The sequence below is a fragment of the Hyperolius riggenbachi genome, chromosome 1, assembly GCF_040937935.1.
Source record: "Hyperolius riggenbachi isolate aHypRig1 chromosome 1, aHypRig1.pri, whole genome shotgun sequence".
In the NCBI taxonomy this organism is placed as follows: domain Eukaryota; kingdom Metazoa; phylum Chordata; class Amphibia; order Anura; family Hyperoliidae; genus Hyperolius; species Hyperolius riggenbachi.
The window spans coordinates 88,035,167-88,054,325 of NC_090646.1; the positions used below are offsets into that span (position 1 = coordinate 88,035,167).

The 19,159-nt window shown below is 44.4% G+C and overlaps 1 protein-coding gene across 1 annotated transcript in view; it reads right to left on the reverse strand.

Annotated features, from left to right (window-relative positions):
* Window positions 1–19,159, reverse strand: part of HGFAC (HGF activator) — a 124,395-nt gene that overhangs the window by 30,047 nt on the left and 75,189 nt on the right. Inside the window, exon 8 of the mRNA XM_068276228.1 lies at window positions 11,982–12,159. Coding sequence (XP_068132329.1) covers window positions 11,982–12,159 — 178 coding nt within the window. The remainder of the gene's footprint in view (window positions 1–11,981; window positions 12,160–19,159) is intronic.

The following is a 19,159-nucleotide window of genomic DNA, read 5'->3' on the forward strand; positions in this document are numbered from 1 at the left end:
ATTTTTCACCAATGCATAATACATGTATCCACATCAATGGTAAATAAATAGTATCAAAAATTAGTAACCACATGTGTGGACATAGTGCAGAAAGCACAAACCAGAAGGAGGAGAAAGGAGAGGAAGGAGGAAAAACAAGGCAAAAAGAAGGGAAGGAGGAAGGGGAGGGAAACAACAAGGATGAAGCAATAATTAGGTCCTAACATCATATGTTAGACTGATATCCAGTCTTGAGTTTAGACCTGTGGGGGTACGTGTGCCCAACTTCCATATCCACAGTGCCTCTCGTTTTAATAGAAGCCTGTAGCTTTGGATAGTGTGGGGAGGTTTAAAAACCTCCATGCTATTGTGTTGCAAATTTGGCCTCTTATTAAATTCATTTTATCTCCTGAGTTTTCTCGGAGGAGATAATTTTTAATCTTCTGATTAAAATAAGTTTTCAGCACTTTGCAACAGAAAAAGTACCAAAAATTAGGTGAAAAGTATTTTCAAAATTATCCTGAGTATTTTCTTGCTTGCTGGGGGCTTAAAAGGCATTTTAAGGACAAGGAGTGGAGATATCACCTAAGAGAAAACTTGGAGAGATATTTGCATAGAGTAGGAAGGGGTTCTGATCTCTGGGATCATTTGCTTTGCTCCCAGGGTTCTAGCTTGAGAAGTTTCCTCTAATTTCCTGTCCAACATGTGAAGACTGGTACACACACTCAATTTTGATTGGTCAGTGATTGGCTATTTTTACGACTTCCATGAAGTATGAGAGCTTACCTACACAATCTATTCATAGTATTCAAAATCTTGGCCCTCATAGTACATGGTAGTGGTAAAATTGGCCAATCATGGGCCAATCAAAATTTGATGTGTAGGCACCCTGAAGGTGGCCACAGACGGTCCAATTTCTAGCGAAAAATCGTTCAAGCGATCAGAAATTCTGGTCAGATTGGTTGTAAATAATCTCCATTGGTGGACACAATCGATTATGAACGAGTGAAAAAAAATGTCGCCCAAATGAATTTTCGTCGAACCAAAATTTGGATTTTCTTGTTGGTTGTGATAAATAGGAAGCAATAATTGGTTCGTTGATGGTGTGGGGAACGATTTATTACAATATTTCACTTCCGATCAGAATTTCTGATGGCTCGAACGATAAATCTGAACAATTTACATCTCGCTGATCTTCTCTCATTTCAGCATCAGCACCAGATTATAATGGGTTGGACTGGACAGAACTAAATCGTGTAAAAAGGTACCAAAGCTCCACCCAAAGTGACAAACAGGACAGAAGTAGCAATGTAAGATAAAAAAAAATGAGATTGAAAATAATTAAAGGACAAATGAAGTGAGAAGAATATGGAAGCTGCCATATTTATTTCCTGTTAAACAATACCAGTTCCCCGAAAGCCCTGCTGATCTATTTGGCTGCAGCAGTGTCTGAATAACACCAGAAACAAGCATGCAGCTAATCTGGTCAGATCTGACAATAGTGTCAGAAAAACCTGATCTGCTGCATGCTTGTTCAGGGCCTATGGCTAAAAGGATTAGAGCAGGGGTAGGGAACCTATGGCTTGGGAGCCAGATGTGGCTCTTTTGATGGCTACATCTGGCTCACAGACAAATCAGTAGGGGTTTATTCACTAAGTTACACTGATCAAGCAGCACAGCTTATTGTGGCAGCGCAAGTAAAAAATTTCAAAGTAGGCACGCTACTGCTGTAGTGTGCACTACGGACTTACTCGCGCCTCCCCCAAAACTAACAGCTACTCCAATTGTCCCACCCTGGATCCTTTCAAGCCAAGTGACTTTGTAAGACGAGATCCCCACACTTTAATTGGCCCAATAGGCTGCCTGTCACTTGTGCTGGGATCTCCTCCTACAAAGTGAATCAACCCCCAAGTCAGCTAACTAATTGTACAAGCTGTTAGTCGGTATTTCTCCTGTCTGGCTCTCGGGAAAATTGCTGATGCTGATGAAACCTAAGAGAAGCTGAAGACGTGTCTGACGTTGCCCAAAGGATAAACTGCGTACACATTACCATGGCAACAGGGATGTGAGTCCTCTGCTGCGCATGCGCACTGTCCCAGTCTGAAACATACTGTACGGCTCTCACAGAATTACATTTTAAAATATGTGGCATTTATGGCTCTCTCAGCCAAAAAGCAAGGCCGGATTTATAGTTTATGTGCCCCTAGGCCAAGTATGTTGTGGCTCCCCTTTCTTGTGCAGCAGCGTGCCTCCCATTCCATGTGCAGCCCCCTCCTCCATGTGTATCCTCCATGTAATAATAATAATAATTCCTATATTTGTATAGATCTTTTCTCCTGTTGGACTCAAGTAGGGCGCACTTAGTAGGCAGCAGTATTAGGAAGTCTTCTCCAAGAACTCCTACTGAATAGGTGCTGGCTTACTGAACAAGAAGATCCAAGCTTCAAACCCTGGTTTCCTGTGGTGTAACTATTACACCATACTGTACTGTAGCCCTCTCTCTCATAAACAGCTCCCTTGGGCATCAGTTTCCCTTTTTCAAGTGTTGTTCCCCATTTTCACCCTCCTCTTTCATATGTGCAACCCCTCTTTCATGTCCAGGTGCCCCTGCGGTCTGCAGCCGCTCAAGGCCCGGGCCTTTGTGGCCTTTCCATAAATCCGGCCCTGCCAGATAGGTTCCAGATCCCTGTATTAGAGGATCAGCAAGGTAGCCTGGCAAATAGCAGTGCTGGGCCGAAATTACGCATGAGCGTAATTACGCATCGTAATTCACTACAAAATAAACCGTAAGCGTTACGCGTAACTTACGGTCTTACGCGTAACTATTTACGCATAAGCCGTAAAGCGGTATCGTAATTACGCCGTCTACCGTAGTTGTGTAGGTATGCATAATTTTACGCGTAATTACTAATGTACAACTCCCCTTTTCTAAGAGTAGCCAATCAGTCAGCATCTTTGGTTGGGACTCCCTGCATTAAATGTCTGTGGTGTCTCCAGGTCTCTTTCACGTGTCTGACTGGTTATTTTAACTTCCTGTTGTTTTTTATGCATTAGCCAATCACAGGCTTTGAAGCTGAGCGTGCCCGGAACACATACGCACGCGTACGTTTTGACGCATACGGATGATGTGTATGCAATAGTTATCACAGTGACGTCTATTGCGTACACATCATCCATATGCGTCAAAACGTACGCGTTAATGGGTACTACGACACTATGCGTAACATCGTAGCGTAAGCGCCTGCATTACGGTATCCTTACACGTAACTGCGTAAGTTAACGCGTAATTACAGTGAGGACCCGTAGATAATTTCCTACGCCGTAACCGTAATTACGTAATGCGTAATAGCGTACAATTACGCGTAATGATCCGAAAGTGTAGATTTTTCCATTACGACCAGCACTGGCACATAGTACTGTTTAAAAGGAAATAAATATGGCACCCCTCTAACCCTCTCATTACAATTGTCCTTTAAGTGCACAGGATGATTACACAGCATCAGCAAGCCACTGAAGCACTTGCAGTATGCAGTTGGCTCATTGTTCTAGTACCTAGGTTCTCAACGTGTGGTACGCGTACCCCAGGGGGTACTCCTGATGGTTCCAGGGGGTACTCGGGCTTGATATACTTAACCAAGAATAACAAATTTAGAGTTTTAGAAAATGATAAATCGTATTTAAACACCATCAAATTAGTATTTTAGCTAATTAAAAGCAATAGTAAATGCTTGGAAATTGTTTAGAACCAATTATCATGTGCTAAGATTAAATATATATTTGTCAAGGGGTACTTGTGATAATGTTTACTATGCTAGGGGGTACTTGGTGAGTACGGGGTTTTAAAAGGGGTACAAACCAATAAAATGTTGAGAAACACTGCGAACAGTAGATGAAAAGGGGAAAATAACTATATAATGAAATGGAAAGAGAGCTGCTTAATTTCAGAAGTAATAACTTATTATCAAGAGGCTAATTAAATTCTCTGCATATGATCATCCGGCAACAATTAAGAATTGTAATATAACTTAAAATAAACCTCACACCTTCCACCTACTCACAGGGCAGGTCACAGGGCAGCGCTGTAGGGCCTCATTGCAACGCCTACGATGGCAGAAGTCGCAAACACCAACCTGAATTAATGCATGCAAATTATGATGTAGCCCCTCTGGTCTATACAATCTATTTACATGAAGTATGGCATGAACACAGGCTGCATGCTGCGTTGGTTGAGTCATAGTGCCACCTGCTGGTCAGGATGCAGTGATGCCTAATATCAGAACAATCTAAGATCTTTCTCTCCAAATAGGGATTACCAGAAAGTAATAATAATAAGTAAAAATAAACATAACAAATGTATAAATGTTTATATACTGTATAGACAGAAAATGTAAAGCCCATTGTAATGTAAAAATAAAAAGCAGTCCCGAAGGCCCGGTTCACATTAGCGGTCGCCGTCCGGAATCGCCGTGCCGGAGCCGGACCGCATGCAGAACGGACGGAACGGACGCACGGCATAGCAATGAAAGCCTATGCGTCCGTTCACATGCGTCCGTTTCGTCCGGACCGGATCCGGACTCCGGCATAAGACCCAACATGCGCTATTTTTTGGTCCGGCTCCTCCGGCAGACGTATCCGGAGCGGAGCCGGACTGCACCATCCGGCCAATGCAAACCAATGAGAACCGGAGAGCGCACAACACACTGGCTAAAAATCCGGATGTTCTACCCCACTTCCTATGCGTATTGAAGCGGCGATTTTGGATGGGGACACATGGGCAAGCATTTTGGAGTGGAGCAGCAGTGACTTTAAACGTGCTGGAGATGTTGGCAGTATGTCGGAGGTGGAGGTGAGTGCTAAACAGCGGAGGGCCTGATTCCACAGGTCCCCCTTCTGCTGACCTCCCAGACCCCAACATTTTTATTCTATTTCTACTATCTTTTGCCAAACGGATCCGGATCGCATCCTGATGAACACCTGATGCAAACTGACTGGATCCGGAGCGGATCCGGATCAGAACCGTAAGGTTCCGATCCGGATCCGGTCCGGATCTGGTCAGGTCATCCGGTCCGTTTGGCAGAGAACCGCAAGTGTAAACGGGGCCTTAGGCTAGTTCTGACCAGTCAAACACGGCCGTACTGTAAATGCATACCTCCCAACTTTTTGAGATGAGAAAGAGGGACAGTTTAAAGAGAACCCGAGACAGATATATGAAATCTTAATAAGGCACAGAGGCCTGCCCTGTGCACAATGAAATGCCTCTGTGTCGTTCTAGAGTTCTGGACTGGCCCCAGTCAAAGTGTCGTTCTTCCGCCCCCCCCCCCCCCCCCCACAATCTGCTTGTCCCTAGCCTGCAATTTACCTGAGCCCTCCATAGCGTGGCTTCTCCCTCACACAATCCCCCCCCCCTCCCCCCGCTAGCTTCCACCAATGGGAAGCTTCCTGGGTCGCGGCTTAGCTCCTGATTGGAGGAAGCTAGCAGAGGTGGGCAGCGGGGGGGGGGGGGGGGTGAGAAATGTTAATGCGGACATGCTTATTGACAGGCTCAGGCAATCGACAAGCAGATTGTCGCTAGCCTGGCAGTATTTTTCAGGGGGGGGGGAGGGGACTGGGGCGGGTCCAGAACGACATAGAGGCATGTCATTATGCACAGGGCATGCCTCTGTGTCTTATTACGATTTTATAAATCCGCCTCGATTTCTCTTTAAGACGTGCCCCTGGCACACCTCTAATCACACCCCCACCACACCCCTAGCCACGCATATCAGTAAAAATTCAAACCCCACTTGTCCTTTCTATTATCCAAGGGCGTAGCTAGAGGGGAGCAGCCCCTGCAATCGCAGGGGACAGAGCCGGGACAAGGTCCTCCAGCACCCAAGGCTGAGACACCAAAGTGTCCCCCCCCCATCCCTCCCACCCCAGCCGTCACACACGGATTGCTATTAGACTAAGAGGTATCCCAGGGCCCCCAACACCTTAATCTTTAGTTATCTGGCTTGCAGTCACTGCCATGTATCCCCTTTTCTTATTTCTCTTTGCTTCAAGCACAATAGGGGAATGATAGCTGAGTGAGTTGTGCGCCCCTCCTACACTGCGCCCCGAGGCTGGAGCCTCTCATGCCTCGGGCCAGCCCTGGCAGGGGGGCCCAGATCTGTGGAGTGCCTTCCTTTCCTCTGATAAAGGGGTCCATCCTTTAGACCGGGTGTTTTTATGGCTACACTTGTGATGGGTGTGAAGGTTATCATAACCATCATGGCCACACTTGTTTTATGAACCTTGTAAGATGGGCCCGCAAGGCAAGGGAAGGGGTGTGGACATTGTGGGGACTCCATGAATTGTAGTTACACCACTGATATTATCACTAGTTTTCCTTCATATTAACAAATGAAATATATCAATTTAAAGGATGGGAATAAAGTTTGGAGTCAATTAAACACATTTTTTTAGTAGGAAAATACATCTATTTACACAGAGATCTGTGTAAATCACAGTGCTGTACATCAGTCCTGAATGAGGGACAAATGGAGAAGAAAGAAGGACAGATGGACTGGACTCTGAAAAGGGACAGCTGGGAGCTATGTGTATACTGTATGCCTGCCTTACCCTGCACAGCTGCTGGATGCTAGGATAGGATGGTAAAAGAAGAGGTCCTATCCTTCTGACATAATGACAGTGTGAGCCTTATACAGCAGTATAAAATCAAAATAATACAGTTCAATAACCCTTTGTACATTCATACATACTCAGTGGCCTCGATTCAATCGGTCAAAGGATCCATGAACAGATCCATGAACAGGTGTGTTCTTAGCGCTATAAAATACCTCTACATATGGCAGGGCCGTTTCTTGGGCAGTGCGGGCAGGGCGATCTGAGCGCAGACCGCCAAGTAGAAGAAAAGGGGGCGCAGGCAGAAGCACATAACCACTAGGGACCTGGTGATGTGTGGTTCAGCCAAATGGAAGAAGGAAAAAGATTACCATCGCATTCACCTTCCTTGACTCCTTCTGGGCTGCCTGCGTCAGACGCCAAGTCATCATCACGTCACCATTGTGTGATGACACCTGGTGTCCTGTAGCGGTACTGCAGGCTGTCAGTGTGCGGCGCCCATAGAGGAGTTGGCTTTCCGAGTTATATTTGCCTGTGTGTTTTCCTGGCCCCTGTTTCCACCTGGATGAGCGGCTGGTCACCAGTTTTTTGTGTTTCTCCACCATCTGACTTTGTCTCAGTACTCATGAACCATGAGCAGCTTTGATGGCATGATAATGTAAATTGCCCAATTAACTCATATTCTTAGGGTAGGGGCGGGTGGCATTGCGCAATAGTGCCTACATCTGAGGGCCCCATTAAGTTTTGCTGTGGGGCCCCATGATCTCTAGCTATGCCACTGCTGGTCACTAGTAAGTAGGCAGATCTACTTGTGACCTGTGGCTGTGTGACTGTCCCTAAAAAGTAAGGGATCGCGAGGCCACAGGGTGGGAGGACGGGTGCGCAATGTTTACACCCATCGCCCTGGATGCAATTAAGCCTAGAAATTGCCCTGACATATAGAGAACAGGGAGGATTTTTCTCATTCACTTGTTTGCCACATTTGGCATTTATAATCTTTGCTTGTTTATCACGTCAGTGGTAGGTTAGGGAAGTTTCTATTTGACACTTTTAAGCTTCTTATTCACCACTTTTTTTTTATCTACAGTGCATTTCAATTAGGTGTTTTTTTTAACTGTCAGGGTAAATTATCATTATTTTTATAGCTACTGAAAAAGCACAAACATCTCATCTGAACACTGTTCTCACTAACAGGATGTGCTGGTGTGTCATGTCAATCAACGGCAAGTGTGCGCATGATCTGTGCACGCTCCTGCTGTTCATTCATGGAGGGATTTACATGTCAGTGATTGGTGAAGGGGAACATGTGTTCCCCCGAGCCAATCGAACTGCCTGGATTGAATGAACATGACCCCAATCAGGAGCTATGTTCATTCATAATAATGAAAGTAAAACATAAAGTAAGGTGGTTAGCTTTAGGCACCACCAGCCAGGGGGGTGGTTAGGGTTAGACACCACCGAGGGGGGGTAATTAAGGTTAGGCACCACCAGGGGGTAATAAGGGTTAGGGTTTTCCCCTGTCAGCACTCCTTCCAATTATTAGCCAATAACTTTATTACTTTATTATTATGTACTAATTTAATTCGTTTTTGGCCAGCTGCTCCCACTTAACAGCCATGCTCTTGGTGTATATGCAGAGCTTCTGTTTGGGTTCAAGGTGCGTTTGTAGTTCCTAGGGGGGCTCAGCGCATCTCTGATTGGAGGCCATTCAGAGGCGGGCTAAGGTCACTAGTTAGTAATAAACTTATGGGCAGATGAATGGGAGGAGTGCTGACAGGGGAAAATGGCTCTTGGCAGTAAGGGTACAATAGCCAGTGGGGTTAAATGGTTAAAGTGAGGTGTGAATTATAGAGTTGAATCAAATATTAAGCCTGTGCAATGGGCAGCTAAAGTTATTGATGTGCTGACAATGATAACAGTTATGTCAGGTAGAGAAGCTAATTAAGAAGGCGGAAAAATTACAATGTTCATATTGAGTTTAGGAAAACAAGAGAACATGAAAGAGGACATGGTGTTTAGATGAGGCAAATGATGTGTAATAGTTATCTTTCGATTTCGCAGTCAGTAAGCCATTGATTACTTTAGCAAGTGCAATTTAGAATTTAGAATAGCTAGAGTAGAAACCAGACTAAAATTGAACAAAAGGGAGTTATTAAAGATGTAGTTAACCAGTTCCAAGTGAACATTCAAGCAGTTTGAATGGAAGAACAGAAACGAGTTGGAAGATAAAGAGGGTTGAAGAGTCCATAATCAGTTTCTTAAAGGGAACTAGAAGTGAGAACAATATGGAGGCTGGCATATTTACTTCATTTAAACAATACTAGTTGCCTGCGAGACAAGTCGTTTTGGAATATGCTCTCACCCGTGTAGAGCCTGACCTAGGCACCGCCACAGACGTAATGTTATTACATTTGTAGTGGCGCAGCAGCTCATTTTGGCAAAAAAGAGGTGTTCAGCTTCCTGAAAATTCTCACCTTAGTGAAAACAGCTATATTCTCTGATTACTAGTAAAGAGTTGTTCTAACTAGAATCAGAGAAGAAACACTTATGCTACGTACACACTTGCGATAACGATCGTTCGCTAGGAACGATAATTGAAAGACGATCGATACGGCAACGATAGGAATGCAACGATGGGATGCAGCGATCATCATACACATTTTAACGATCATTCTCGCAGAAAAGAACGATCAGAAGGAAATGTTGCGTACACATTTATATAAAATAAAAAAAAAAACACTAACACAGAGTTACAATAGATACAAATACATGATTGTTAACTTGAAAACAAAGTTTAATTGAAATGAGCAATGTAACAATCTTTACGGCCGCGCTACAAAGGAAGTACAGAAGCTGGGCAGAATTCAACGCAGGCGCATTGGCCCTTGTAACGATCGTTCTCGGCCGATGTCTGTACACACTATAGTTTTGTAACGATTGTCGGTAGATACGATCCGTCAGGTTGGATATTTCCATCTTCCCGATGTCGTTCTTTTGTCGTTCGTGTTAATGATCGTTGGGTAAAGTTTTTTCCCCGATTGTCGGCGGAACGATCGTTAATTAGCTGTTTCAAACGACCATAGTCGCCAGTGTGTACGCAGCATTAGTTAAAAGTTGTATAAACCCTAAAGCTCCAAATGGACCACACAATTTTTATATTTCTTTTCAATTTTGAGAATTAAAACCAGTGCTGGGCCGAAATTACGCATGAGCGTAATTACGCATCGTAATTCAATGTAAATTTACGCGTAACTTACAGTCTTACGCGTAATTATTTATGCGTAAGCAGTAAAGTGGTATCGTAATTACACTGTCTACCGTAAGTGCTAGGTATGCGTAATTTTACAAACACTTACGCGTAATTTTACGCGTAATTACTAACGTAAAAACTCCCCTTTTCTAAGAGTAGCCAATCAGTCAACATCCTAAGCAACCAATAGTATCTTCTCCCGCCCTTCAGTATAAGCGTACGTTTTGACGCATACGAATGATATGTACGCAATAACTGTCACATTGATGGCTATTGCGTACATATCGTCCGTATGCGTCAAAAAATACGCATTAATGGGTATTACGGCACTACGCGTAACATCGTAGTGTAAGCGCCTACATTACGGTATCCTTACGCGTAACTGCGTAAGTTTACGCGTAATTACAGTGATGTACCGTAGATAATTTCCTACGCTGTAACCGTAATTGCATAATGCGTAATAGCGTAAAATTACGCGTAATGATCCGTAAGCGTAGATTTTTCCATTACGACCAGCACTGATTAAAACCAATGTTTCTGATTAACTGTAACATTTGAAAAATCTGACCAATGTATTACACCTACATGTTTAATTTTTCCCCAGTTATGAGAAAAAAATCATTGAAAACTCAAAAAACATTTGCTTTGGAGTATAAATCAAGAAATTGACACTCTATCCTACATTATTCAATATTCTTGAAAATTGATGAGAAAAATCTGCCACTCCTGATCGACTTACATTGATAAAAGTTTATTTGTATTGGTTTGAGAAAGCTGACTGAATTTCCAGTTTTTTTGTGTTGTTTTTTTCATAAACGTAGATCAAGATTGTCGGGATGTTCTGATCAGTTTTTAGTCAATTTAATGATGTAGCATAGAAAAATTATGCACAGGTGAGTGATACATTGGTTAGATTTTCTGATTTTTTTTTTTAAATGTTACAATTAGTCAGAAAAATTGATTGTAATTCTCGAATTGAAAAGAAATATGAAAAATGGTATTGTGTGTTTCTACCTTAAAGTGTACCTGTAAGAAACAAAAGTGGCCCTACTGAGTAATCAACTTGGGAGGGGAAGCCTCTAGATGCTATAGAGACTTTCTCTGTCTTCCTCCACTGTCCTGTTCCAGCACTGGAACCCCCGAAAAATCCCTTGTCGACATTTGTCAATGGCTCGCACAGTAGCATGTACCTGCTTGCCTTTCTTCAGTAAAAGCTGAACTCGATTGGGTCCATGGGGCATGCGCGAGCCATCTGCACCTGCGCAGTAGCATGGACCTAATCAAGCTTGGCTTTTTCTGCCAGAGCCCGAGCAAGTCAGTGCTACTGAACAAGGTCGGTGCGGCTCCGCTTCTGAGGTCCAAGTGCTGCATTGAGCTGGTAGTGGAGGACAAGGGAAGCCTCTTCCGGATCCAGAGGCTTTTCCCTTCTGAGGAAAACCTCCCATGTTTGCTTCAACCCCCTTGGCAGTAACCCTGAGTCAGGCTCGGGGTGAAAAAAAAAAAACAGGAACGGTAATCCCAAGCCTGACTCGGGGTAGCCGCCGGTAGGAAAGCAGAAACAGTGTCAGCGTGGCAGCATTTCTAACTTACCTTCCCCGGGATCCAGGTGCTGGCAACCATTCTTCTTCCAATCCTCTGAGGCTCTTCATCCCTTGGGTGAGATCACAATTTGTTGTCATGATGACAGACAGCAATCTCATTATAGGGGTACAGCACCAACCAAAGGACGGAGGGAGAATTGCAGCACCGGATCCCAGGAAGGTTATTCTGTGCCGGGGCTGCCGCAGATCTCACTTCAGTAGGATTTTTTTTTCCTGCTTTTAGGGTCTCAAAGCTTGTGAAAAAAATGCACTGCAATTTCCTAAAATCTAGAAATAATCATACCACCAGGGAGGTTAAGAGAAATTGCTGATCCAGATAGTGTTTGTATTTGGATTCAATAAATTAATCAATCAATAAGACTTCATGAATGGGGGTGAATTTCAGGCCTACATGACACCAACAAAAAGATTCTGTCTTCTCTTAAAAATGGCAACAAAATGTTGAAAAGCAGAAAAAATAGAAAGTGGTGAAAAGACAAACCTTTTCCCTCCATTTTATAAATAGGCAGAGATCATCTGTTTGGACCAGTTGTCTAGTCAGTGCTCACCTGCAGAAGGAATGAGATCCCAGACCTTTGCGTACGTAATCATCCACAATGCCAACATGAAGCTCTTCAAACAGGAAGTCAGACATCCACGGGAGGCAGCTGAGACCTGACTTGCTTTTCTTTGCCACCCCTCGATACTCTGTAGCGTTATCATAATCATAACACTTCTGTCTGGGATCTAAGGAGCAGACCAGGCGGTTATATCACACATTCTCCTTTTATAGCCTTTACAATTGCTGAAACTGAGTTATTTTTTAATTAGAAGGGAAATATGTGCTGGCTCTCAGCTGCTTACTGTGAGCTAGACGAACGCTTTTCGGAAGCAATCACCCTCCAGAAGCCCAGTGGTAAAATGAAGCGATTCCTTAGCCTTGTGTCTATTACTGAATTATCCCACTGAGCTCTGTTAAAAACCATTTCCTGTTTTCTGAACAAGAACTGGCAAATTGCTAAGAAGGTCCCAGAGACTAAGTCTAAATTAAATTATTTCAATTCTCCGAGACATCTGCTCAAGAAATACTGTCTGATCTACTAAATGTGATGTTAAAGCGGACCTGTCAGGGAAGAAATGCACTGGCTGCCAATGCTGGCTTATTTTTAACACTGGAAACACCATGCTTGTAATCAGGGCAAGCGCTTCCATAGAAGCAAAGGGGGTTCCAGAACCTGTAAGACCCCCCCCCCCAGGTGCCCCTTCTCCCCTCCAGCAATGGTGACCCATGACAGAGGGGGTGCTGTGTGTTTACTCTGTTTAGGAAAAGAAGGTGGTGAATAATGGGAACTCCAAAAATGCAGGGTGTGTGACGGGGGATCGGGCCTGGCAGCAAGCTCAGGGGCCCTGGGGGTGATTTGGTTGGAAGGGGTGTGTCAGGGGGGCCATAAAGTGACTTTTTCCCCAGAACACCATTGTAGATAGAACCGGCCCTGTATGTAATCTTTATTGCCATTATGTGGGCAAGATTCATGGGCCCAAACATAATTATCATGGCCGGATTTCCGCACAGGCCACCTAGTTCTATGCCTAGGGCGGAAATCTACCGATAGGAGAGCTGGGGCGGGTGTCACACACTGGCAGCAGAGATCAGCTGTTTTTCGGCAATCTGCTGTCCGCAGCCACGCTGTGCCCCTGCCCCAGTATCTCCTGCCAGGCTTGCCAGCGTACATGCTAGTGTTGTCCGGATCATGAACGATTCGGATCTTTGATCCGAATCTATTTTATGAGTCGATCATCCGAATCATCAAAATGAGTGATTCGGATCGCAAAAGGGGCGGGGCCATGAGCGACACGCCCCCTCTCAGCGGGCAGCGGGGTCCTGGAAGCAGAGCTGAGATGGATCGCTCTGTTGTATGGGAGGCAGCCTTGCACAGCCACAGGTAGATGAGAGAGAGGGGACATGGGTGCCACTGCCAGATGTGTGTAGAGCACACATACTGGCTGCAATGTGCTGCTCATTACAGGCTGTCTGTTCCGTAGTTGTGCACAGTGAACACATTGGAAGCTTTTGGCTCAGCACAGCTCAGTAACTTTGCAGACAGTGTGATTGAAAGGCAATATAATCCTCCTGCACTCGGCACTAAACAGCTGCACTTATCTTCTGGGAATGCTTTCTTTCACTGTGCGACCTTTTCTTCCAAAGTGTACAGATGAACATATAGGTGAAATATATGTAAAGCATATGACTTCAGCATGTAGGTATTACGTGCAAACATTTCTGCTCTCTGCTCGTCCCTCCTCCCTTCTCTGTCCACTCCCTGCCCTCTGTCCATCTTCTCCCCTTCTCTGTGTGTCCACTCCCTCCCCTTCTCCTGTCCACAGACCTGTCCTGCTGTTCATTTCACCCACGAATGCTTCCGGTAGTAAAATGATCCGAGATTCGAATCAAAGATCCGGATCTCTTCAATGATCCGATTCGAATCATCCGGATCATTGAAAAGATCCGAACTTCCCATCTCTAGTACATGCACAGAAAGGGCGCCCCTCCCCTCTCCACTCTGACACTGAGGGGGAGGGCTGAGGAGAGGGAGTTTCAAACCAAACGTGGAGGAAGAAGAGAAGGGTGTAACTGTAATGTCGGCGTGTGTACTTCTGAGGATCGAGGGAGAGAAAACAAGTGTCTGTGCATAACAAGTGTGTCTCCCTACTGCTGCCAGTACTACAGTGACTCATTCCTCGGTGAGCTCTCTCTCTCACCCTTCCTTCAAGCCTGGAACTTCGTTGAAGCTGCTCCGTGCTTGTGTCTGGTCTGGAAGAGACCAGCAATCACTGCAGCCTTATCTGTCATTAGATTACAGGCTAGAGCTGCCTTGCTTTCTGGGTGAGGAAGAGAGCAGACACAGATCCCTGCAATGATGGAAGCCCGTGAGAGATGCTCTCAGCAGAAATGTCCTCACATCTTTCTGCATGTAGACAGAGTCCTGCTAGCTTGATAATTCTCTGCAGTTCTCTCTAGCTGTCCTCCAAGAATGAGGTCTTCTGTATCACCACAAAACTATACCTTTCCTTTTCTCTCCCATCTCTCCATTCCATCCGTCTCTGGCTGTGTTTCCCCTTACCTCCTCCTCCCCTCCCCCTTCCAGTCTCTAAACTTTATACACCTCTCACCCTGTCTTTCCTTCCTGTATATTATACTGTATATCCCTCTCCAAACACATTCCACCAATGTGTCACCCTAGGGCCCGGTTCAGAGGGGTGTCCTGCAGCGTTTCGCTCAAATGCTTTTCTGCTAGCGAGCAGAAAAGCAATTGGCGGCTTTCAACTGCGTTTCCCAGCATGCAATGATTTTAACACCTCGTACCTTGCAGGATCGCCTAAGTGCCAGGCAGATGACAACAACGGTACCACTTGTATCACCGCTGTCCATTCATTTTAATAGACAGTACTTAACCAGTTCACCCCCAAGGGTTTTTATCCTAACGGACCAGAGCAATTTTCAGTTGTCAGCGCTCCTCCCTTTTATTCCCTAATAACTTTATTACTACTTATCACAAGAAAATGATCTATACCTCGTTTTTTTCGCCACCAATTAGGCTTTCTGTGGATAGTACATTTTGCTAAGAATTTTTTTATTCTAAATGCATTTTAATGAGAAAAACAGAAAAAAAAGAAAAAAAATCATTATTTCTCAGTGTTCAGCCTTTATAGTTTTAAAATTAAACATTCTCCTGTGGATAAAACAAACACGTTTTATTTTCCCAGTGGTCCCGATAATTAAACCGTTTAGATTATGTCCCTACCACAATGTATGGCGACAGTATATTATTTTGAAATATAAGTGGTTATTTTTCTGTTTGTTCTGGCCATAATTACAAGCCCCTATGTAATAAATTAAAATTAATTTTCCCCCATAAAATATAGAATAAAAAAAGCTGAGTCCCTAAGGCAACTATTTATTTATTTTTTTTAAGCTGATTTTTTTTTTTACAAGTGTTTTTTTTGGGGGGGAGGGTTGGAAGTGTAATTTTATTAATGATGTGTATATACTTGAAAATGTATGTATGTTGTAGGTGTAATATACTTTTTGGCCACAAGATGGCGCTAGTGAACACTCATAGGCCGTGTTCATTTTTTTTTTTTTTTTTTACACTTTATTAAACTGTTACATTTCCTGTTTATGTGAATGGACGTAGCCGCTGTTTGCGGTCACGTCCATTCACTCCAGGCACTGCGATTGGGTAGAGGACTGTTCGGTCCTCTTCCCCAATCACCCAGCACGGGATCCCGACGGTAATGGCGGCAGTAGCGGCGGACACACGGCGGTAGCAGCGGCGGGAATGCGCGACGTATTAAAACGTCATGTTGCTGTTAATAGCGGTAAGCATGACGTTTTAATACGTTAGGATGGCGGTAAATGGTTAAAGAGAATCTGAAGCAAGAATAAATCTCGCTGATTCTCTTTTATAGCAGGGGCATGTTTGCCCCTGCTAAAACGCTGTTATACCGCCGCTAAACGGGGGTCCCTTACCCCCCAAATCCCCTCTGTGCAGCGCGGGGATCACTTCCTGGTGAGGCACGGCTATCGGCTATAGCCCTGCCTCTCAGTGCGTCTGTCAGCGCTGATCGCCGCCTCTCCCCGCCCCTCTCAGTCTGCCTTCACTGAGAGGGACGGGGAGAGGCGGAGATCCGCCGCCTGATAAACGCGCCAAGAGAGGCAGAGCTACAGCCATTAGCTCTGCCTCCAGCAGCAGCAAAATCCACGACAGCAGGGGGGGATTTGGGGGGTAAGGGACCCCCGTTCAGCGGCGTTTTAGCAGGGGCAAACATGCCCCTGCTATATATAAGAGAATTATTCTCTTTAAAGTGTACCAGAGCTGTGGATAAAAGCAGATTTGATACTCACCCACGCCTTCTCCCAGCCCTACAAAAACGTCTACTGTCCCACGCCTTCCTCCTGCGGACGGCCATTCAGCCACGATCAGCCCTGGTAATTGCGTAAGTCGGATCCAGTCTGTGTCTTCTACAAATGCGCAGACCTCCCACCCATGCACAATAGACCCAGACTGACGCGACTGAGATAGTTACTGGGGCTGATTGCGGCTGAACGGCAGACCGTGGAAGGACGGCGAGGGACACAGACGTGTTTATGGGGCTAGAGGAAGCCGCAGGTAAGTATCAAATCTGCTTTTATCCACAGGTCTAGTTTCCTTTAAGCGACCAGCAGGTCACCCGTGTGAACTAGTCCTAAGTATAAGTATTTATATAGTGCTGTTACAGAATGCATACTGTAGTCATGTGACGTCACTGATTATCTTCAGAGGAGCTCACAATCTAATCCCTACCATAGTCATAGTCTAATGTCCTACCATATTATTATTATGTATTTATATAGCACTGACATCTTCTGCACCACTGTACAGAGTACATAGTCATGTCACTGACTGTCCTCAGAGGAGCTCACACTCTAATCCTACCATAGTCATAGCCTAATGTCCTACCATATTATTATTATGTATTTATATAGCACTGACATCTTCTGCAGCACATTACAGAGTACATAGTCATGTCACTGACTGTCCTCAGAGGAGCTCACAATATAATCCTACCATAGTCATAGTCTAATGTCCTACCATATTATTATTATGTATTTATATAGCACTGACATCTCCTGCAGCACATTACAGAGTACATAGTCATGTCACTGATACCTAGCTTTTAATCTCCCTTAACCGCTTTTTTTTTTTTTGTAAATGATATCCTGATCTATCAGTATCACTAACCACCCCATTTTTTCATGTCTGAAAGCCCTTTTCTAACACTACCGTTGTCATGGGGCGGCCAGTGATAGTGGGCCTTGGGCAATAAAAAGTACAAATCCGGCCCTGATAATTATATTACATTATTTAAACATGTCATATTATGGAAGCACACACACAAACACACACATATACAAGGCGTATCCAGGAAGTAACGTCTGTGTGCTTTTATTTGCCACAAAATGTAATTCTTGCACTGTAATTTAACATCTGTGAGTTAATCTCTTCTCCCCTTGCACCGCTTGGCACATGAACTGCATGTAACTGTTTGTTCAGCAGCATTAAAGGACACCTCAAATGAGAAGGAAATGGAGACTGCCATACCTATTTCCTTTTATACGATGCAAATTGCCTGGCCATCCTGCTGATCCTCTGCCTCTAATACTTTTAGTCATAGACCCTGAAAAAGGATGCATTGACTTAAAGGATATCCCAGGTAAAAAAAAAAAGTTCAAAAAGAGTAAGTACTTACACCCAGAACGGTATCCACTCCTGGACTGCGACCTTCGTTTCTCCTCACAAGGTTTAGTTTATCCACCATCTGTTCCGTACTAGGCCCCAAGTATAAGTGGTTGGCTGGATTTTATAGCAGTCATGCATGTGCAGTTGGCTCCTAGTCACCGCTCTGACCGGCTTCCTGATTGCGGCGTACAGGATCACAGCACTGTCAATGCTGTGAGTGCATGAACACAATCAGGAGAGGCGAGAGCAGCAACCAGGAGGCAACTGCACATGGGTAAGTGCACTAATAGTACTGTGAACGTACATGTCACAATCAGGAAGACACTGGGAGCGGAGCCAGAGTGGTGACCAGGAGCCAACTGCGCATGCACGTTCTAGAATATCCGGCCAACCGCCAGGGCCTAGTGTTTTCCTTTCCTTTCCAGTGGAAAATGGAGTACGCAGTGAAGGAGTGGATACCGTTCTGGATGTTAGTATATACTCTTTTTGGGTGATTTTTTTTGTTTTTACCTGCTTGCTTCAGGTGGGTGATTGAGACACTACTGATATCAGAAAGAATAGCAGGACTGCTAGGCAACTTGCATTGTTAAAAAGGAAATAAAGATGGCAGCCACTATATCCTTCCTATAACCTGAAGGTGCCCCCCTTCCCATTCCTTCAACCCAAAAGTCAGGAAAGTGATGCTTCTTATTGAGAACCTTGTCCCATTTCCTATTAACTTTTCTCCTGAGTTTTCTCAGATAATTTCCATTTTTTCCAATATAATATCCCTAAAGCTCTGACCAGCCAAGAGATAAGTTTCATATTACTTTTTAGTACTTTTTTCAAATACTACGGCCCATGTGCAATCACATTTTTCTCCTAAAAGATCATTTTCCATCTTCCCTTTAAAGAGTAACTGTCAGGCTGCAGAAGCTAATTTAAACCTCTATTCTCCTGTGTTAAACAGTTTAGAAGGAAGCTCAAAAGCCATTAGTGAAGATAAACATTTCAGTTACCTTTGATGTGTGCTTATCTTAACCTCTGTTATAGACCCATAAAGACGCAAGCCGCAGCTAAACTGCAAAGCATTCTGGGGCCCTCCCCTCGGCTGCTAATGAGACGGTACAGCAGCTTGTGTAATCAGTCCAGAGCTTAGCACTGATAAATCTCAGGGCAGACTACACTGCAGGAGTCAGCTATTGTTCCTAGCCACATGGCTCATTAATATTCACTGCACACCGTGTTGTTCAAGAACGAGCTTATCTGTGATCAGAAGCAGGCAGGACATGACGACACATTTGGCTTCACAAACATGGAGCCTGCCATGAGCTGTCAGGAGCATCTATCTCTGCATATACTATATACAAATTCTGTGAAATCCAAACGTGGACAGTGAAATGCATATGTAATGTAAGTACAGCCAATCTTTAGCTACTGATATATGTGTTTATTTTCTCTGAGACCCTATACCTAACAGCTCCTCT